Genomic DNA, 24186 nt, shown 5'->3' with positions numbered 1-24186 from the left:
TTGTTGATCCCATTCCGACACCATCATAAATACAATTTATTGAAATATTTAGAACAAAATCGAGACAGAAGTATTGGCAGTACTAAACTGATCCTACATTGTATATGACTAGGAATGATGAAATACCTTACACGCATATCCCTTTACAGTATTACTTTGATAGTTTATTCATAGAAATCGTTTTCTAAAGGACAAGTCTATTTTGTATGTAGACACACCGTGGTGTTTATTTACCCACTGTAACGTCCAGTGCACATTACAATAATATCCCCACCGACGTATGATCATAGAGGACAAGCGATACCTATTACATCATTTATATTGACATATCAGAGTATCTGTTGATACATGTAACACTCCACTGTTTAGGCTATATGTGTTGAAAATGATAATTTGTTTTACTGTCGTCTTGTTTATATTCTTAAACATGATTAGCTCTAATGAAAAGAAAGAAAGAGGCATGTTTAAGGTATAAACATTTCTTAAAAGGAATATTATTCACAAAACTATTTACACTAAAGGATTTATGCTAAAAAAAACAGTTATGGCCGGTGTATGAATCGACATGAGCACCCCTCCTTTCGATTTAACATATTGTCCGTTTCAGGTACATGTGTAGTAATGGATAATTCTAAATCCAGCATAAACTGATACCACAACAATAAAATTAACATATTTTCACTATTCAGCAGGACCATATTTCTTCATTATCATGTGATGTACTTATTAGGTCTGTTCAACAATATGCCTCGTTTTGAGTTTCGTATGTCGGTTATATAGCTAGGACAAGGGACAATGAGACACAGATAAGTGAAAGCTGTATAAGAGAAAACCGATCAAAACAGGTTTACCGACACAATTTTCTCTCTGAAAATAAAATGCAATTTCATTTTGATTGACACATTAATCATAATAATGAATTAACTTTTCTTGCCAAAGAAACCGTCGGATTATAATCAGAATGTACCTCATGCCTTCGACATATATAAAGTTGTTGCCAGTCGAAAACTGCATAATATATCCAGGTAAGTTTAGACATGTTTACGGCAGGCAACAGAACAAAATTAATAATACTGAACAATGCACTGCAACCTTATCAAATTACCGTGTAATTTTGTAGTTTAGTAGAGCAGAGCATTTACTACCTCATTGTATACCTGTGCGCTTGCGATAGAACAGACACAAATCTCCCGCTTTTTACGATACACAGTATATGTATAATGGAGGTGTGTACTATCTGGCTGTTGGAGGCTCTGTGTATCTTATCAACTTTAATGATTGTCAACACATCAGGTATGATTGGATGTGCATTTTCTGTTTATCCTTCATTCTAATAGTAAACCTATACGTCACGTTGATCTGGACCTACATGTACATCCCGTAGCATAAGCCCCATGTGTTTTACCATAGAACACATTGCTTGTATAGAAGGTAGGGGTAAATATATAGATTGTACCCGATGTTCATGTTTCAAACTTCCGCGTTGAGTTGTTGTGACATAGCATCAAACGGTATGCATTTATTTCAGGATATGTACATAGACAATATACTAGCTGTGTTTCAAATATTGCTCTCAATGGTGATTTGTCGCTATTGTTCTTTCTTTTGTATTATCATTGAGCGATTGATATGATTATACATCACTGTTCGCAAGCCAATGCCAGTAAAACATCAGTATTTCATAATCGGTATGAACCAATATATTCAACCTACAACTGATTTGTATGCATTAACCGAGGGGCTTATTGTCTTTATATATTAGAAGTATCATATTATATCTATTTGGTGTTTACGTAAGGTAAGTGTTCTGTGTTTTTAAGGAGCAGATTTCTCCGAAAAGTTTACGACCTCATATTGTTTACACTGTATACATTACTTCCTTGTCTCATTGGTCTCCTAAGTAATAACTATGATCAAATTGGATACTGGATCCGAACAACTTCAAAAGATATATCTGCACGTTTTTTCAAGACGGAAACATGAAGATATGCATATCATTTAAACAGTCACAATGAGACAATATCACAAAAAGAAATAAACCAAAACAGAGTAGTTAGGTATGTGAAGCATGCTGTTGTAATTGCATATCACCTCGGTTAGCTTGTAACCGAAGCCTTATTATTGTTCAAAATTCATCTTGAATACGTGAGGTCAATGAATTAATACAAACAATCTTAATAAAACTAGTAAGATTTTTTGTTGTTGTAAGTGTTCGTGTAGACAGGGCGCCTCTGCAGACATTACCCATACCACCATGTACGCAAGTAATCTGTTAAATCATCTAAATGTACCTTTCTGCAAAAATCTCAATATAAACAGGTTATCTTCTTACTTTTTGTTTCGTATGTTTATATTTTGTTTTTGTTTTTGTGCCATTTTTTTTTCCGTGGAGGGCATCGTTTATGACTTCTTTTTGGCGATCATTTTGCTGGACAAAATTGTCGTACAGATTCAATTGAATTCTCTTTTCAACATTTTGTTTTTTCTTAACTTACTTTTACAATGATATTAATTATAATTTACAACGATTATAATAACATTTGGTATAAACTTATAACATCCGACAATTCCAATCTTTGACCTCTGTTTAGTACCTACTTGAGTTGCAGTAACCCCGTCTGCCATTTTGATTTACAGACATACCTCTTCTCGCGATTGTCTTCATGCCGTGCTTACACGAACAGCTACGGCTATATGTTTTCTCTCTAGCTTTACTCACATTTTCTGTTCAATTGTTACCTGATATCACGTCTTCAAGATGATTGCTTAACCATAATTAGGCAACNACAATGATTAGTACTTTAGATCAGTCATATATATATATATATAGATATACAATAATAATTCATTATTTTACAGTTAACACCAATCGTGAGCCAAATGTCAAAATCACCACTCAAAGTTCAAACTTCAATGCTGCATATAGTAGTGGCAAGGCAGTAGATGGCTGTAAAAAACAAATCTTCGACAAACAAAGCTGTTGTTCACACACACAAACAGGTCAACAGGAGGCATGGTGGCAAGTAGATCTAGAGGAACTGATCGTTATGGAATACGTCAAAATATACTTCAGAGGTGAGTAATTGTATATTTTGATTTTGTATTGAACAATAAAACAAAATTATGCCGTCTAAAGGTTTTCCGTGTTAGTCGTGACCTTAAGACGGCACTGCATTGTTTGATTGCATGTCGTGAAAGATGACTAATGTAACTCCACTCCATCCTCATCCCACCAGTATTCATATGGCACTGGTTATTGCAAAGTCGATGATCCCGGACCTGAGATCATTGACATTCAAAAACTATATTTACATAATTAGGTATAGAAGGACATTTTATTTTAGCTATGCATGGTTTAACGGCCCGTTAGGTCTACCCCGAGAATGATAAAAACAACGAGGATAATGATATCTTGACATCATTTAACATAATAACACAGAAAGCAAAATGCAATGTACATACAATGACGTATATCGTATACAATAGACATGTCAGGTTGTCTATGTTGTTCGTAATGCTTTCTATCAAGTCGACATTCTGACTGTTGAATCGTTTCTACACCAGAGGTTTTTTATAAGACTGTTTTGTATCGACCCTGATTGAATTCTTGATTATCAACGACGGACTGTTGTGTATAATACTGGTATTGCAAACCTCAAGTGTTCTGACTCAGTTGTCGGTGTATACGTTAACACAAGCCAACGGTCGATACATGTGTGGGTACTTCTGTGCGTGTACCTACGGATAGGAGGTGTGACAAAGCCAAGCCTTGTTAGGCACACTTGTATTAAAACAAATACTGATGAGAACAACCAACATGTAATCAATGAGTCCTCCCTTTATACATGCTTTAATGTGATATATCAATTTAATGGAACGTAATAAAAACATAACCAATAAAAATGATAAGGGCAAAAAGGAAAGTGTTACAAAGTAGGGCGTCAAAAAATGGTTGAAATGGAAATAAAAATATAGCGATACCGCACGTAAAAATGTATGCTGCAGAAGTTTTATCCCAAAAAGAAAATGAAATAAAAATCCGTGTTTCCTCATGATGTTTCTGCATTGGTCGCTTGTCACAGAAAACACGAAAATAGTCCTGTGTAAAAACAGTATATACGCATAAGCTCTAGTGGATAATCTTGTTTATCAAACTTAGATGAAGGGTATCAGCAAAAACAACAATTTGGTGGCTATCAAATATACCAGTCGAACACTTCGGATTGGCGGAACGGTCACCTTTGTCATAAAGACACAACATCAACGCCGGCCACGTTATCATTGACTCCCCAGATACAATGTACAGGTAGCGCCAAGTACCTGACGATATACAGCGACAGACGGTCAGGAGGTCTAGCGTGGTACTCTAATAGCGCTTTTCTGGCGCTTTGTGAGGTAGAAGTGTACGGTACGTAGCTGACATATTTAACCTTAAAACGTTGTATCCACATTAGTAGAGAGTATTGAGGGATAATGAAACTTTCAGAAGTTGAATTTTAGACAAAGATGAATATTCATGAAACACTATCTAAGATAAATGGTTAACCATATTATCATTTTTGTAATATACTTAAAGTATCTGTTCAATTTTATATTTTTGTTCAGTTACAGAATTGGTGTTTTCCATTTCAGTACTCATCTTTGCCATTTATTAATGTTTGTATATCTACAAGTCAGTGAGTTATTTTGCAATTAAAAAGTTAGTATACATTTCTGTGCATCATTATAACGTTGTGGAAGATGTAACATATACAGAAATGTGTGCATCCAAGGTATTTGGCCAATGGTAGAACAATTCAAATTGGTTAAATATAGTTTATTATTTATTAAAATGATAACAGATGGGCTGATGTCCAAACTCGTATGCTACTGTATTTCAGGTTGTCCGCTTGGGAAATATGGTGATGGTAATTGTTATTCAGATTGTGATGTAGGTTGTGCCAATAGCCTGTGTGATCCAGTGACCGGAGGATGTGCATGTAATTACATATATCTAAAGATAACGTATTGTCTTTGCTTTGGCGTCGTATAGGCTTTCGGTAAAGTGATGACATATGGATATGTCTTATCATACTAACAATATATTATCATGTTCATTATAACATTTTCTTATTCAAGTAAATCAACATATGGTAAGCAGTATTCAAAATACATGTCTACTTATAATATAAAATCATTGTAGACAATGCCTCAAATACATATATACAATAGGTACACATTTCCATTTCAGTACTCATCTTTGCCATTTGTTTATCTAGAAGTATAATAAAACGCACAAGGGCAAGAAAATGATGTAAAACATTTAAAAAAAAAAATGAGGTATTTAGATCTTCGTGTTGTAGGCCAAAAGTAATGTATTAAAATTATTTGTTCAAATTTGATATTATTGACTAAATTTCTAAATGTAGTTGAAGATAGAACACGATACAATTGTATACTTATTTGAAAAAGAATACAATTGTACTTGGAAAATCGTATTTGTGTTTTATTCAAGACTGCATGTTCTTGTACTTATTGTTTGAACATATACCTAATATATCGGGCCTGGTTTGGTCAAGTAAAGAGAACGATGTATTTATTTAGTCTCCATTGACTGCCGGTGTTGTGTTTTAAGCATGCAGACATGGATATTTTGGTGATACCTGCAACATAAGCTGCCCGTCCAATTGTAAAAGGGATATATGTTATCAGGCCTTTGGGATATGTACAGGTATGGTGATATGTAAGGCCATTGACGGAAGTAAAAACATTTAATTATTTTTTTCCCTATTTATTAGTTTGAAACGTGAAATGGTCGGTTACACATAAAAAAACATTAATTATAAATATTATGATATCTATCCTTTATTGCACTGACTACTGTAACATCTAGGTTTTGCTGCATTAAGTATCCGTTTTAAGTGTGTATAGCAATACATTTAGGACATTTAATGGTGATCATACATGGTGTACAATCATAACGAAACGTTCTTAACGAAAGCCATAACCGTTATCTCAATAGCATTGTTAGTCCTTTAATCCCAAAATTTGATTATCCAGATACAGTCTATCTGAGACGGTTAACATGTGTTCAGAAAGATATAATGATGAGCTTGCGTAAAGATATTCTCAGTTTATTTATCGCAAACTATATCGCAGTTAGAAACTTGATATCATACGTCAAACGGATACTTTAAATGTACATTATTAACACACGCAAGGCAAATATAATTGCCACAATATTTAAAAAAAAAATTAAAAAAATGTGTGAATATTACTGCAACGAGACGTTAAACATGTATTTGTTTAATTGTGTTTAGAATGTGCACCCGGGTTGTATGGCATTGACTGTAAGAAGAATTGTCCGGCACACTGTCGAGACCCACTATGTGACAGAAGTAACGGGGATTGTTCAGGTATAATGATGCTCACAAACAGTCATATTTTTCTATTTGCCAATCACTTTTTAATTTTAGATAAGGGTACATTTAGCACGTTTTATGTATTAACAGTTTCATTTTTTGATCGGTTATGAAACATGGTCGCTGTGGTTTATAAACGACTGACAAATTTATGGGTGGAGGCCAACGCGATGCTAATGGTCCTTTACTATTTCTAATTTTGCCAAAAATTATTATGTGAGTCCAATATGGCATTGGAAATTCTGTCGAATGCACCACGATTTAAACTTGTTTACTATTTTTACTATGAATAAGAGGGTCAATGTCACGCTGGGCCTGGGTAGTCCTTTTTCTCGAGCTCCGACAAAAAAAGGTTTTCTTTTAATTTATTACACGTTTTGTAGTATAGTTTTTAGATTACATACTACATAAGTGATTAGTTTATCTCTTATATGTATCTGTTTTTTGGAATTTTCGATGGAAATGTGTGTTTTGGACGTTTTGAGTTAGGACAATGGCCTGCTACCCTACCAAGTGACTACTGCTCACATCACACTCTACTATAGCTACATGGACTTGTATATGTTGACTTGATATATGTAATACTAAGTGGAAACCATGGCTAGCAGAAAACACAGTACGGGAGGACCAGCCGGTGTTAAGACCAGGGCAGCGGATAAGAATATTGAGGACAGACCCGATGATATTTCATCCTTGTTAACTACATTCATTACAAAGGCAGACTTTGATTCCAAGATAAAGAATTGGTTGAAGAACTCAAAGGGAGAGTGTTCCAATTGGAAATGGAAACAGAGAATCTCCGTCTGACCATTGGAAACCTGGAGACCCAGGTCGGTGATCTCCAGTGTTCTAAGGACGCTATAGAAGCACGTTATAACTATTTGGAACAGCACGGCCGTATTGATTCACTCAGAATACACGGACTTAAGGACACATCTGATTCAGAGACTGTGGGGGAATGTGTGGACATATTCCTGAACTTTGTGTCTTCCAAACTTGAGGTGCATATTACTAGTGGGGACATTGACATTTCTCATCGTCTTGGAAAGTTTAACCGGGAAAGACCGAGAAACATCATCGTCAAGTTTACGCATCGAAGAAAAAGGAACGAGGTCATCAAAGCCCACTCAAAATTGAAGAAGACTGGATAAATGGTTTTCGAGAATCTCATGAAGATCAACCAGCAGATCATCAATGACGCGTATTCACTTCAGTGTGTGAATAACTCATACAGTACGGACGGTAAGTTTTTCTCTATACCGACTGTTGGTAGAAAGAGAATGCTCCAGTTTTGCACACCACTCACATACAGTTTTCTTGTGGAAGATTTCAACTTTGTGTAAATATGTGTATTTAGCGCATAGTGATCGGTAATGGACTAGGACGATGTTGGTGCCAGGAAGTACCCTGAATTTACCGATATTACGACAGTGTTTGGACAGTGTTTACATTTGTGTGTCTGTGATTGTGTCATTTCTTTTGGATAATTTACAGTGAGTGTTTTGCTTAATCGAGTGTATGGTATGGAATCTATTATTCTTATACTCCGGTAAGTCTACGTTTCATTTATTTATTTGATTTATTCTTACAGTAATATTAACTGCTTTTGTAAGGAGTTATTGACTACTAATTATATATATATATATATTATATATATATAAATATATCTCGAAATGTATATGTTGATAGACATTTATATCTATAGACATGCCTCCATATCTTAATTATTATTTTTTACAATATATACAGTACAATGTATATGCTACTGACGTTTCCGGATTTTTTGTCTGATAAGTTTAAAAGCCTCAGCTATACCGCTCCTTGCAATCCAATCTTTTCCCTCTCTTCCCTTATGTTTCCGGAATTTTATAACATTTTATAACAGTCTACCTTATCCGATAGTTACTATACTACTTCCGGTGTTGTACTTACCTCCTGTCTTCAGCGAACCCATCTGCAGACATGGTCATCTATCTCAGGTATTCTTATTATCATAAGGAAGAAATAACTTATGACTGTGCTGTAGGTGGTAGTATCTATGAAATGACCACTTTAATTTTGTCTTTTATGTTTTCTGTTTTTCTTCTTTTAATTTCTTTATAGATCTTTGGNTGCCTCCATATCTTAATTATTATTTTTTACAATATATACAGTACAATGTATATGCTACTGACGTTTCCGGATTTTTTGTCTGATAAGTTTAAAAGCCTCAGCTATACCGCTCCTTGCAATCCAATCTTTTCCCTCTCTTCCCTTATGTTTCCGGAATTTTATAACATTTTATAACAGTCTACCTTATCCGATAGTTACTATACTACTTCCGGTGTTGTACTTACCTCCTGTCTTCAGCGAACCCATCTGCAGACATGGTCATCTATCTCAGGTATTCTTATTATCATAAGGAAGAAATAACTTAAGACTGTGCTGTAGTCGGTAGTATCTATGAAATGACCACTTTAATATTGTCTTTTATGTTTTCTGTTTTTCTTCTTTTAATTTCTTTATAGATCTTTGGTTTCCCTCTACTTATTTCTGGGATGGAACAAATAAACTCGTTCTCAGGTCACAGCTATGGCACAGACACAATTTGTATCGGCTAATAATCAGGGCTTGGTAGACACAGTTAAGCGTAAAGATGTGTTTTCTTATCTTTGGTCGACAATAATGCTAGTGCTGTTATTAATCAGGGAGATAATCTGTCTTCATTTTTCAAGTAAAAAAGGCTGTCGTCAAGGGGACCCGATTGCTCAATATAAATATATTCTGGTGCTGAAATGTTAGCTATAAAGCTATCAAAACAATAAGAAAATTAAGGGCATTAATGCTGATAACTGTTCTATACTTCTATCACAATATGCAGATGACACTGCACCTGCACTTAATGGTACAGGAAGAACACTGCAGGAAGCTATTACTGAACTTAATTTCTACATCAAGTATATCAGGATTAAAAATAAATATTTCAAGAACTCAAGTGTTTTTTATTGGAAATAACAAATTTAGCTTAGATAAATTCCTTCCAGAACTTGACTTACAATGGGGTAGGGAAAACTTCACACTTCTTGGCATTGCATTTTACATTTATTTACATGAGATACCTAAACTGAACTTCGATAAAAGAAACTTACAAAAATTAAATCACTCTTCAGATCATGGAATAGGAGAATATTAACACCAATAGGTAAAAAAAAAATCATAAAAAATCAATTTTGGTTTCACAATTTAATCATTTATTTATCTCACTGCCAAACCCAGAGGAAACGTTTATTTGTAAGTATAATTCTATACTTTATGATTCTTATGGAACAGTAAAGTGGATAAAGTAAAAAGAGAAATTGTTATTCAAGACTACATTAATGGTGCAACATCAAAACTTTTAATAGACTCACTCAAATTAGGTTGGATTAGAAGTTTTTTCAATGTACATCTAAATGGCAAGCAATTTTAAAAGCATATGTTAACATAGTCATGTTGGCGAATTGTGGTTAAGATTATACAAAGCTGTGTGAAAATAAATGTAATAACTTGTATCTGGCAAATGAAATAAATATTAACAAAAATGGGGTATACTTAAAGACAATATCACAGTGTTCTTTCTGCAGTAAAACATTTCAACTCTAATCCAGATTTTCCTAAATTGAAATTGATATGTCCCTTTATTCCTGTACACTAAGAACCATTCTTTAAAACGTCTAAAGGTTCCAAACATTTCTATAGTATCCTGGTAAAACATAACATTGTTCCATCAGGACCGAAGAAATGGAATAGAGTCTTTGATTTTAGTAACTTTTCTTGGCATCAGATTTTTAAGCTTCCCTTTGCTATAACTACTTATAAAAAAATTCAGTGGTTTCAGTATAGAATAAATCACCATATTCTGACAACATATTCTTTCCTATTAAAACTCTAATAGTTGTATATCCTATGTGTACACTTTGCAATTCTGAGATTTAAACTATTACCCATATTTTATGGGAATGTCAAGAGGTTTAGAAACTTCTTCTCAGTTTTGAAACTCTTTTAGATGCACTAATTATTCATTTTGATTTCATTAAAGAATCTTATATATTTGGACTTCTTACACAAAATGTGAATGGTAGAATTGATAATGAGATACTCATTATAATTAAACACTATATATATATTAAATGCGTCTTCTTCATAGCTCCTTAAATATAAATGTCTTGGTTAACACAATTAAAGACTACCATAATATACAAAGATTTATAGCAAATAGCAAAGGAGACACTTATAGAGAGAAGTTTGAAAAGGAATGGGAAAAAAATGGGAAAAGCTTTTGTTTTGTAAAAATAATATTCTGATATCTGTCTCCTGGGCCTTGACATAAATTACAGGATCAATCATTTTCTTCCATTTCATTTCTTCATAATATTGTGCTCAACACTTTATTAATCATCCCCCCCCTATCTCCCTATGTCTCTCTCTCTCTGTAAATAAAAATAATAGCCCCCCCCCCCTCTCTCTCTATGTCTCTCTCTCAACTGATTGATGTAAATTTGTTTACTGTTTATAGTAGCTTTTCAATTTTTGCATTTCTTCGAATCTTTGCTTGTTTGTGTTTGTGTATTTAAAAGTGTGCGTGTGGGTGGGTGTGAGTAAGGACGATTTTGTACGGATGGCGGGTAAAGAATAGAAAGATGATGTGTTAATGTAAAACTACACAAGTGTTAACTGTTGTGATGCAACTGAAAAAAAAGATGCAGGTACTTATATTTTACATGAAATCAATTCATCATACCTGATTGAACGGCTGATGAAGAATGATTTATTTAATGATCAATGATGAATATAAGTAATCGTGATAATGATGTGTAATCATATAAGGATAATGATAAAGATGATGAATTAATGATTGATGATAATTAGGGATACAAGATGTACGTTGGCTGATGAGGAATGACTGATCGATTAATTGGATGATGATGATGGTGATAATGATGAGGTGTAATGATATGTTGATGATTGTATATAAAGAACGATAAATGATGATAACGATGGGTAATTATGTGAGGATGATGAAAGCGATGATGATGATCTTATGTTTTGTAATTGTGTAATATGATGATCAATTAAGAATGATGATAATTACTGATCCATGATGTTGACTGAAGAAGGGTGATTGATCGATCAATTGATTGAATGACTGAGTTGAAATTATGAGTGTTAGTTAACTTAATTCAAATTGAAACAGTAAAATGTTAACAATCAGCGATGGTTTTATTTACCATGTCCTTATCCGCTCTGCGTCTTTATTTTTACATGCTGATTTTTTCCTGCCACCTCGGATCCTCTCCACACCAAAAAAATGTTCATTCGCTTAGGTAAAATCGTTACAATAGTTTCGTATGCAATATTTCGCACATGGAAATTTTTAACGATTGAAATAACAAAAATGGAGTTTAGGCGTCACATATATGTGTACTTTCAACTTGCCTGAACGGCTTTTATGGGATTAAGTGTGATCGGCTATGTTCCCCTAGTTGTGAAAACAGCATATGCACACAATATGAAGGGAAATGTACAGGTATGATAACTTTGTCATTGGAAGACATTTTTGACGTATTCTTTAATATTTTTGCGTGTATATTAAAAATGTAAGGGCAAAAAAAGGATGTTATACATTTCTACAAATCTAATCAGAGATAGTTTTCTTTTCTTTTTGTATGTTTAAAGTTATGTGGTAAATCTATTTATATAATTTCTTATGTTTGATAGTTTTAAAAATACCAGAAGATAAACACAATACTATTGTATCTTCATATCAAGTGATTAATTGTGAACACATTATTTATTACATATTATTTATGGTAAATTCAAGCCTCCATCCCTTTTAACAAAATCTAGTTTGAACATATACCTTATCTATCCTTTTGTTATAAAATAAACGTTGTATGTATTTTACCTCAAATGACTGCTGATATTGTCATTTTAGTATGCGAACCTGGATATTATGGTGATACCTGCACCACAACCTGCCCGTCCAATTGTAAAGGAACTATATGTAATCAGAGCAGTGGGTTATGTACAGGTATGTTGACAATTCTTGGTACAGACAATGATACAATAGTAAAATAAAATCATTATAAGTTTTCCCGTGCATTATTTCGAATCCTTAAATGATCCGTTCAAACAAACAAGAATTTATCCTCAAAATCTTGGATCTCTATTCTCAATTGTAAGGGTTATATTAAGGTTTTTGCTGCATTCAGCAAACGTCTTTAGTATGTATATAAATAGCCGCTTTCTACTGAAAAAAAAGATAAAACAAAGCCGAGGAAAACTACGATGATCTTGTCGGCTATTTTAGCGGAAGACTCATTAATCATCAGGCATTTACTGGTGATCATAAATGGTGTACAATCTTAACGAAACGTTGTTACGTTTTTAACGAAAACCATCACCGACATCTCAATAGCGTTGTTAGTCCTTAAAAACCGAATATTGCTTGACCAGATGAATTTTATGGAAGACGGTTGTAAAGTGTTCAGACAGATATCAGTATAATCGTGCATGTATTTTCTTACATAGATGCAATATTATATCAAATGCTATCGCCATTAGATATTGATATTGGGATAAAGGAATTTTACTGGAACTGTAGATAAAATCAGCTAGATGCAGCACCTGTCATAATGAACCAATCAAAACATAACGCTGATATGATAGCGTAAATAAGATGAGAGTTGGGTGATACTAGTAGTCAATCTTAACTTCTCAGTTTATCGTCGAAACATAAGTTCATGCGATAGTATTTTGCAGCGTAGAATATTACGTTTCAGAGACTTGGAATTCCTTTTGGAATAGTAAACCAGAAAGAGGAATTGAGTTTGAGGTATAGCAAGTTTCTGATTCCGTTCGACCAAATCTGTATTCTGGAACACAGTTATGCCCAAGTTTACCAAAGACTTAATATATTACGTCCATTAAAAGTAGGACCATTTAACTACATATCATAATCACACCGATTCCACAAACCAAAAAACAAAAAGGCGTATTTCATTTTACAGCCTGAAGCAAGGAACACATCATTGGTCAATGAAAATGGTATATACAAATTGCTGCATCGAGACAATAAATATTATCAATCGGCACACGATTTTGTAATATTTGTATTAATTATAACATTGACAACAAAACACCGAGAATGTGTACTAGAAGTTTTGACTATCGATGTTTTCAGATAAGTTTGAAGTAAAGGGGACTTTATGGTCATTTGTGGCATCTTTCTTTTCAGTCGTTCATGTGAATTAAATATATGATAATCTGCGTAGCCGAGGTTAATCTCGTAAACAACCTCTATAAATGAAACAAATAGGATGGGTAGCATATTCAGTGGTAACACAAATGTAAGTATCTGTAACACCTCTGAAATAGATCGTAACTTTCACGGACTTGTCTGACATAATGTCGCAACTAGCTATGTGTCAGAAGTTGCTGGAAATGTTCAGGTACGATGATGCTCAAAATCAGTTTTCTATTTGCTAAGTATTTGACTTCGTTGGTGATTAGACTAGTGCTTGTTAAATACGTAATATATATGTAAAAGTTTCATTTTCCGACCAGGTATTTGCCAATTTCCTAACTTTTGCAAGTGACTCGTCTGTTCTTTGCTCCTTTTTCAATTTGTCTGTGTTACCAACATCCTTCCTAACCTCTGGAACAGTAAGATGTATGTAACCCTGTTTTCTTCTCTGCAGTTGTTGTCGTCTCAACAGCATGCATTGTAGCTTCGTTCTTTTGTTGCCACGTTACATCGGGTTGATCCGGTGGTAGGGCACCTTCCACATCTCCTATTGTTAGATCATAAAGTGGCGTCTTTAGGACCCATGCATCAGTAGTTCACCGAAAATAGGGTGTATCTAGGTCTAATTCCGTAATAGGAACACAGAACCGCGACCCGTCAACTAATGTTCAAATCTGGGTTCGATCCGTTATCTTGCCTGAGACGACCAGTTCCTTCTTAATGACAACTCTACTGGATACTAGTATTTTTCCCACACAACCTTTAACAACAGGCATATCGGTAGATCCGAGAATCCTGACATTTCATGATAAACTCAGTTTAGGTATTTCTGTGACCACTGTGGCCACTTGTCGATTCTGTTTGTCGCTAGATTTATTCATGGCATTAAGCTTGGTTCTCCCAGCTGCTCTTTTCCTCGATGCACCCTCTCTTGTATTCATGAAATCTGTCAGACTTTGAATGCAGCAATGTAGTACATGTAACTGATCCCTGAGAATAAGGTCTTTAAACGTCACACAAGTCTTTTCCGTCTTGGTCATTTCACTTCATATCTTGGGATAGCTACCTCTTCCGTTAACTCGAATATCTGGAGCAACGCCTCCATGAGTTCGTCAAAGTCTAAAGATTGTTCCACATTCCACACCAAGGGCTTTACCTTTGGAAAGCGCACCCATGTAAGCTTCCCACTGCTCTCTGTTCAAATTCTGGGCAGTTGCATAACTTTGTAGGTAAGCATCCATGCTATCCTTGTCTTCCTTAAAAGATGGCATCTTTGGTCATCGTTGTACTGAATCTTCCTTTGTCGTATAACGTGCTTTACTCAGCTTGATGTAGCTCTATTTTACGTTGGTGATCATTGTTAGCTCGCTCTTCAGCTCTTGCTTTTTCTCTGTTCGTCTAAACTTGCTTGTTTAATCATGAAGTTCTTCCTTTCCAGTTCCCTCGCTGCCTCAATTCTCCTTTGTTCTACGAAGAATTTCTTCTTTTCATTTTCCATGTTGATGGCTATTTCTGCGTCTCCCACTGCCTGCTTTTCATCTCTGATAAGTTTTCCCTGTTCTCATGCTTTAGCCTGTTCTTTTCTAACGAAAACCTGTAGCTTGTCGCCATCGTAGCCCAGTTCGTTTTCTATAGCGATAAGCTAATATATGGTTGCCATAGTAACAGTTCAACAACAAAGGTAGGAACAATACAATATTACTGATCATTCACCTTGGGTACCTGATCATAACGTCTCCGTTAACTGTCCACTAAACATATCTACAATACTCATTAACATACATACACATAGATATTTTCACACATTGATTTACATACAAAAGTTCACAATTTCAAGTAAGCCGGCTCACTGTATGGTACCAGTCTATGTTCCTTGTATACACCAATTAACAGTTACGGTGCTGTCTGTTCCTGTCTGAACTGAATGGCATACTGGACCAATAGTCCTCTGCTGGGTGACAACTGTTTCAGTATGGTTGACACAGCTGATCAACCGTAGCCTTCATTACCGGTTGAAATCGATGATGCGCGCTATGCGCTTCTCTCGAACCCTAGCGTCCACTAGGCGTTCAATATCAGCAAAGATCTGGCTGATCTGTGAGTGACCGTGACTTGCCAGCTGTGGATAATCTGTGACTGACCTTGACCCGTAACGTCCGTCAACTGACCAAATTGTTCGTAATAACAATAACACTGGTCATGCACACACATATATAGATATATAATCATACGATCAACATAAACAGCACGAGACAAAACATGCGATCGTGACAATTTATTTGTTGCAACTGGCTGGTAAAGTTTGGAATCCCTGCGAAGGGTAAAGATATCTTTATGCTTTTTGTGAAATGGAAAAGTCAGAAGAGAGCTGCGATGAAATATTTATTTATGCACGGCATGTCACCCAATGAAATTCATGAAGACATCGAAAATATTCTTGGTGATGACTGTCCTTCATTTTCAATTAGTAATAATTGGACTGGTGTGTTCAAGCGAGGGAGAACCAGCACTGAAGATGCAACTACTTATCTTCAAGTTGATGTTGTGGATTGTATGGTGATAAATGACAGAGGAGTAACCATCCATCATATTTCTGATACCGGAAATGTGTCTGATGTCAATCACATTAACCAACTTTCGGCAGGATAGGTTCCAAGAATATTGACACCAGACCAACAGTTGACTGGGTTGGATATATCGAGAACACTTTTGGCACGTTTTCAGCAACCAAGACAATTTTCTGAAGGAAACCGTGAGCCAGGATGAGACAGGGGTTACTCATTTTGATCTTGAGTCACCCTGCAATCAATGCATTGGAAACATCAAGGCTCATTTCTGCTAAAGAAATTTAAGAGCACAACATCGGTTTGAAAGGTTAAAACATCTGTGATTTGGGATTATAAAGGTATAATCATGGTAGATTATCTTCAAAAAGGTTAAACCATCACTGGGCAGTAGTATACTGCTGAATTAGAGGAACTGTTGACGAATACCAGAGAGGAATGCTCAGATCAGGTATCCTCTTGATTCGGGATAATGCACCTGCCCACACCTCACAAGTTGCATCAGCTGCAGCTGCTGAGTGTGACTTTGACCTTCTTTCCCATCCCCCATATTCCTCAGAGTTTTATTATTTTTTTAAACTCAAATCAGAACTGCGATGGAGGCATTCTGACAGTGATGATGTGGTAATTAGGTGCTGTTGAGGCATTTTTTAATCCTCACGATGAAAAGTTCTGCCGAGATGGTATGATAAATTTGAGCATCGCTAAAAAGGCATTGAATGCAAGGATGATTATGCTGACAAAAAGGCTATTTAAATTGTACCTCCGGATCGGTCTATGATATTAGGCCAGACATTTTCGCATTTGCCCTCGTATATTGTCATACATGATTCATATCGACATAATATCACTACTAGACATAAATGTGTCTCACGTGTAAGTCATTGCCATGTAACCTATAAAAACAACGTTTGTAACATTGACAACGGTCAGTGCTAAGGTAAGAAAACCTTATTTTTCTTCAAAGTAGTTATTTTGCTTATGAAACTTTGATGAGTAAGATAAAAGGTAAATTGACAATGACCTGAAGGAGTTTATGTTAAGATATTCAATATAATTACACTGTAGTTTTAATGATAGTGGTTTCATAATATTCAACAATATCAAGGAAGAAATAAACGTAGGTGCACAAACGTACACACACGATCCATACCATAGATCTCACACCATATGTTATAGTTTGTTGGAGTAAGATATGTCTTTACATTTTTACCAGTGACATATTGAAAAAAAATATCATTAAAGTGAATATGTTTGGGTTTTTTTTTTATCAATTTTGCTGATTTGACCCGCGAAAACACTGATCATAAAATACCATAAAAAAATCACCAATCTGAAATCCTGGCATTATGCAAGTGGTCCATGCCTCAAGAGCATCAGCCTATTCTACTGTCTATAATAATAATCTGTTATCTATCATGGGTGAACTGTTTTCTAAGGAAAGCACAACGTATAATTCAACAGTTAACTTTCATGTTCCAATATGGAAGCCACCAGATTATGCTGGCCAGCTATTCTGACAATTTGATCGGAGAACAATTACATGTATGTCATGTCGGCGTCTCCAAGTTTAAAGTTATCAAATTACGCTAGAAAAATGTTAGACCAACAATCTCGTAGTAACATGTTAATTGATCGTTTTTTATAGCATATGGTTATGTTGTAATGACGTGTTAATTATCTTGTTATCACGACATGAAGTAAGACTCACCGCATGATCGATTGCTTTACTTAAATTATCTTAATTGTGAAAAGTATGATAGTCAAAACGTACTTTCTATGTTGTCATAGGATTATGCTGATAAGAACAAATTATTTTTGTAATTGGTCTATTTGGTAATAAAATGTTTTGTTAAGCGATGGTGACTATTATGATCAAGGACCAAAACATCTAGATTTGTAATTGTGACATCTGATTAAGATTCTGTGAGGACATTATTGTTGTTTTTTTTTATTCTAGAATGTGTAGCAGGACTATATGGCACTGAATGTAACCAGTCTTGTCCTGTCAACTGTCAAGATACTTTATGTCACAGAAGTAGCGGAGAATGCGAAGGTACGATCGTTTGGTTGTATCATTGTTTACCTAACTTGGAAATGACTTGAAACTTTTTTTCTATACTTTATTTAAAACTTGGGAAGATACTGGGATGGTATTTAAAGCCTGCGCTTATACATCATCAGTTCCTTGCAAGAAACGTTTTATCAATAGAAAATCAATGTGAGCAAATATTGATATCCCTTAATCACTTGAACATATCAATAGAAATATATAAATAAGTAACTAAATAAAACGAGAATATCTTTTAATCAGTTTTGATATGCCATGACTTTAAAAAAATAAATAATGGTACATGATACATTGGTAAGTAGGTAACATGATAACAAAATGATGAGAACTTGTTCATACTGAGGAATCAATATTTTGAGTTCGGAACTTGTAAGCATAATTCGGAGTAAAATATTTTCTTTGTAAAAACACATTGATCCAATGAAAAATTGTTTGATCAGGTATTTTTAGCTTTATCTTTTTGGATTCATTTGAATATCAAAATAATGGTAAATTATTTATTTTGAAAACATATCATATCCAAGTGCACATACTTACTTGGTCGTATTCTCCTCGAAGTTATCGAGGGTGCCCATCTAAATCTTTCCTTTTTTATCATAATTGTCATTGCTTCATTAATTTTGACATGAAAACACCGTTTTATAAGGTGCCGCCTATATTTTTTTTTTATTCTGAATCCTACTAAGCAATATAACATGTACAGAACCAGTTATTCTGTATACTTTTTGGCATTTGAGTATGCTTGTGCTTGTAGTGTGTGCAGCCGGTTTTTATGGCAGCCAATGTGTAAAGTCGTGTGGCAAATGTCGAGGGGTGAGTTGTGACAAGAGCACTGGGGACTGTACGACAGGGTGTACAGATGGATGGACTGGAAACAAATGTGACACCAATGGTAATATTCACATGATATCCCTACAATACATATATGTGACTTGATCCTCTCAAATCAATTTCTTAGAGTGACTTCTTCAGTATTTCATTTATTTATATTCAACCCTTTGTGTAGAATATAATAACAAAAAATCACCCCAATCTGAAAAATGAAAGGAGGGACAATAACAAGAAAAAAAACACAAACGGAAAATGCATGACATACGCAGTGAAACTTCATTACTTTTTATGCTACAGTGATAACTATAACGAATGAAGACGCCGCTGTCGGGATAGGCATCGGATCTGGATTGGTTTTATTGGCTCTGGTCATCTTGGTCATTTTACTTGTCAGACGTCGGACGATGACGCGCGGCGACACCACAGGTTCTTCTCATATGACAGATATATCAATGTCGAGAACTGCGATAGAGCTAAAAGAAAATCAAGGTAAACATCAACTTCCTTTGTACATTCACATACGAATTATTTAACCTTTAAAGCTAATGTTTAAAACATGAGGGTTTACAATGAAAAACTACTACAATGAAAGTTTCCAAATGAATTTATATCTGAAAAGGAAACGCGATACTTTGAGTACACATTGTTTCCCCTTTTGAACCAACGTCCGACGGTGTTAGGATATTTCAATCTTACGGCTCATTAGCTCATGTTAATATCATATATTTTCCAGATAATACCTACGACGAAATAGCAACGTGTAACAAGGAACAAATCATTGCGCAGATTCCACACAATGAGGCAAATTATGAACAGCTTGGACGCAGGGAGGTGGAAATTCCAAATGTATACGAGACAACAGATATTGACAAGGAAACATAGGGAAATGCTTCTTGTAAACTGGATAGCTTGATCATTCAACACAACGTAACCTTACTACTTGAACTAAATTACGCACATATACCTTTTGTTTTGATAAATTCGTCTCCTAACTTCACAGAATAAGTACGTAGGTAATGAACATTGACAGTATTGTAGATTGTTTATGTTCAGTTGCAAATTCTTGTATGCTTTTTCATTTTTCACAAATCGGATTGTTAGTTTTGTGAACCCAAGCAAGTATCGTATATGCTGTCAGTGTTAAGGTTAAATATATTTTGTATACTTAGTATTTCGTCGTTCTGTACAGCATTTTATATATTTGTATTCATCGCAGTTAACCATTGCAGTGAACTTAATACATACTTTGTCATTAACCGATCCCGGAAGGTATTTTGAGAAATTATTGTTTGGGAGTAAAAGTATAAGTAGCTTTGAGCAAGTTTTCGAGCAGTGTTAGATAAGCACACAGTTGACAGATGGTTGATCAGTAATACTGTTATATGAAGCATGCACATTGCATCGAATAAAATATATAGTTATCTTGATGGGATCAAAAAAATAGTTTGATCGAGGGGAGAGGTGCATGTCTAGGTGTTTTTTTGTACAGTGTTGGACGATAATCGAAATGCTTTTGACTATGTTAAGAATGCATTGAATCAATTTTAAATTGTTGAACAGTTTGAATATATTTGAATAAGCGTATTTGCAATGTAACTCGAATTTGAGAATAATTGAAAGAAAATATACATATATTAAATCCTACAGGTTCATTCAGATATGTTTGTCACTTGCTTTGCACCATTGTATGAAGACGTGATTTTATCGTTTAAAATATAGCATTTTTAAATATAGCATTAATTTGCAAGGGATGCTGTAGCATATGAAAACACACATTGTTGATATATTGATTCCATCGAAATCGTCCTGTAAAATAAGAATAGGATAGCTTAATTGATATGTGTGCTTTGTTTTAATTGCAAAAAAATATCGTACTATTCATCTCTCAAAAAAAAAATTCATGTATGCGTTTAGCTTTTAATGTCATTTTCGTAGTTTGCGTGGGAAATATCCAAACCCTGAATCTATACGTACGAAGTTTTCTCAGATTATCGATTGCCCATGGACCGCAAAGAGACACATTTTCCATTTAATATTAACTTTTCTCCACTTATTATGATATAGGTAAGATGTTATTTGTCTAACAAAACATTTTACAATAATAATTGTCATTCCCTATACGTTGAAACATATAAATGGTGTTATGGTATATCTTAATGATCTGTACCTACACATTGGTGAATCATTTAAATTATTTAAATTATATAACTGGATGGAAATATCAATAACATATACGTTAAGGGTTATCGCACACACTGCCCAAAACTGCAAATATGCATTAGAAACATTGCTCCATTATGCCTTAATCTCTGATACATGTAATCAATAAATACGTTCGGAAAATAAAAAAAAGGAATACATAAATAATAAAATAATCCACTCCGGTGCTCTGAGTCAAAAGCAACGGAGCTAAACAAGGATTCAACAGTGGACCGTCCATCAGCATAGTGTTACTCTAACTAACTAAGGTTACTGGCTACAGTAGTTGTGCCCAGGTGTTGTCGACCAAGAATCATAAAATATCCAAATTAAGATGAACGGAATCGAACTCTACGTGGACTTTAGGTTTTTTGGTGTGGTTTTTTTTCTCAAGTAGGATAAAGTTACTTAAAACTGACTTGACGAATGCTTTATTCTTGTATGTGCTTCCCATGGCATGGGCACTAGTTTGGTTCCACGCAAGGGACTGTTGTTTTGTTTAAAACAAAGATATCAAAGGCATTTAATGTCAAAACAGATATTATCAACAGATATGCTACGCCATTAGGCATTTGATGTACGACACCTTATTAAAAGCATGATTGATTGCAACTGTTCACCTAAATACTTACGTACACCACGTGCTATCTTGTCTGGTCGCCAAAATTAATTTTCTTGCACCTTAGACGCATATACTCCGCGTCAAAACCCGTGCTAGGATTTTCGTTCTGGTCTTATATCTGTTAATATCTTAACGCGAACTTTTAAAAGCGACGTATTAATCCGTGCCTTAACGGAAATTGTATACATTGTATGCATTATTCATATCCTGTTTTGTCGTTGTATGCATTGTTTTGATGTTGTTATATTAATGATGTTGCAGATAAAATATAATGTACATGGTGAAGTACGGTGTCTTCTTTGTGAGAACAGACAACAGGTTAATTTGTTTACTTTGTCATGCAGATTTAGTAGTGTAGAGACCATGTTAATTTGGAGTCCCACGACGAGATAGTTGTCATCATAAGCGGGAAAAAACGAAAGCAAAAATTCGATCTCGGAGTTTCGAGAAAAAAAAGTGTCTGTTACTGAGCGAGATCGGGCTAAATATCTCTAATATTCCATGTTACAGAGTCTAAGCCCACGACTTAGATAACCCGATCTCGCCTGACACTGATATTACTGAAATTCATTGGAAGTCTTAGTTGAACAAAGTCACAGAACGCGGTCATTTTTGTAGATTGTGACGTATCCTCAGTATATAGATTTCCAGTTACAACATACCAAGCTATACCATAGTTGTATGGGTATATGGAGAAAAAAAAAATCTGAAGGAGGACCACGTCTCTTGTAGCGTTTGCCTTTAGTCGACAATGACCATCCTACATGTGTTAATGATGTAATTACATTTTTATTATCATTTGTAGATTTCTTATGATGTTTTTAATTTGACTAATATTAATTAATACTTGACAGCAACTGTAATAAAAACAATATTAAAATAGCATTTAATCATCTTTTTGTTTATCAATCGTCTTGTTTGAGAGTAAGCAAAATATAACTTTATAAAATATTTTTTTGACAAACAAACAAAAGAAATAATGTACATGATATATCTTAATCTTAATGTTTGATCGTCGTCCATCGTTTAAGACGAGAAATGTGTATTGTCCGCTGCTTCATTCGGTCCTTGCTGTGGTGTCTAACGCATTATACCCTAATATGGTGTCTACTGATTATGGAATATTGGGGGCACTGAGAAGACTTGTGATATCTCTAAAATCATGATGTGGTATGAGGTGACTAATATTCCTCCGCATCGAAAAAATATAAGTCAACCCAAAGTAGTTTGAAGTTCTCAAAGACAGAACTATGTTGGTAATCAAAACTGATAAGAAAATGCTTAGATATTCATATATCAAAATCCCGAATTAGATTCTGATGGCGACCTTAAAATGTGCCAGTTGTCTTTAACAAGTTATATCCTTCGAAGCTTTATTGTAAATTTGTCAATCATGAGGGTACACTAAACAACTCGCCGGATATGATGTTTACCTGCCTAATACACATGACTGAGCATCAAGTAACAGGTGTTACATTGGCACGTCAATTGGCTAAGCGTCATTGTCCGCGACACAGTACGTCCGGTATCTGACCATCTACATTGACCGTCGAGTGAAAGCCAAAGCATGGTATTCGAATGATGCCGTGTCAATAACATAGTATCGCATATGTTACTTAATTTATAGTTTTGATTGATAATGTATTACACCTTTTCAACTCAATATTTTACGGAATTTGTGTTTAATATGTTGATATTATTTTTTATTTACATTATGTATGCTTAGACCCATTGATACAAATTCCATTCATAAATGCAAAGCACAGGTGTTCATAGAATCTCAGCACGTGACCTGGTGAAAAACCTAGTAACCTGATCACACTGCATATTTATACACTACAAAAACTACTCACTCGGAACATACGACCTAGATGCCTAATTATTACATCATAAAATAAACTTGAATTTTATTTGTGTGGTATGAATACATAATTTGCATGCTGACAATTAATATTTTAAAAAAGTCCACACCTCAGCGTTAACGGAGGTTACACTGTCGTCTGATGCATCTGTCAAAATTAACGTCCCAAAACAATTAAGCTGTCAGCTGGACACCTTTTGAGCTGGAACTACCCGATAACCAAGATATATCAGCCGATGAAAGTACAGATGTTTATTTCTATTTTTCAATCATTAAATTGAAATCAGCACAAGACATTGAGGTAGAACTTGCTACGAGTGCTGACTCCGGTATCCCATCCCCTGGGCAGCCGGTTCGGAGTGACCCCCGGCCC

General features: G+C 34.8%; 1 protein-coding gene across 1 annotated transcript; it reads left to right on the top strand.

Annotated features, from left to right (window-relative positions):
* The first annotated feature begins 1204 nt into the window (after positions 1-1204).
* On the top strand, positions 1205-21477 carry LOC110457530 (neurogenic locus notch homolog protein 4-like). The gene is made up of 11 exons (XM_021508854.1): positions 1205-1293; positions 2860-3075; positions 4160-4408; positions 4881-4979; positions 5615-5710; positions 6300-6395; positions 12355-12450; positions 18190-18285; positions 19055-19192; positions 19429-19620; positions 19865-21477. The coding sequence occupies exons 1-11, from the start codon at positions 1221-1223 to the stop codon at positions 20011-20013; spliced, it is 1500 nt and encodes a 499-aa protein (XP_021364529.1). The 5' UTR covers positions 1205-1220; the 3' UTR covers positions 20014-21477.
* The last annotated feature ends 2709 nt before the right edge of the window (positions 21478-24186 follow it).

The sequence above is a fragment of the Mizuhopecten yessoensis genome, unplaced genomic scaffold (genome assembly GCF_002113885.1).
Source record: "Mizuhopecten yessoensis strain PY_sf001 unplaced genomic scaffold, ASM211388v2 scaffold9197, whole genome shotgun sequence".
Taxonomy (NCBI): domain Eukaryota; kingdom Metazoa; phylum Mollusca; class Bivalvia; order Pectinida; family Pectinidae; genus Mizuhopecten; species Mizuhopecten yessoensis.
This window is presented reverse-complemented; position numbering and strand designations above follow the sequence as displayed.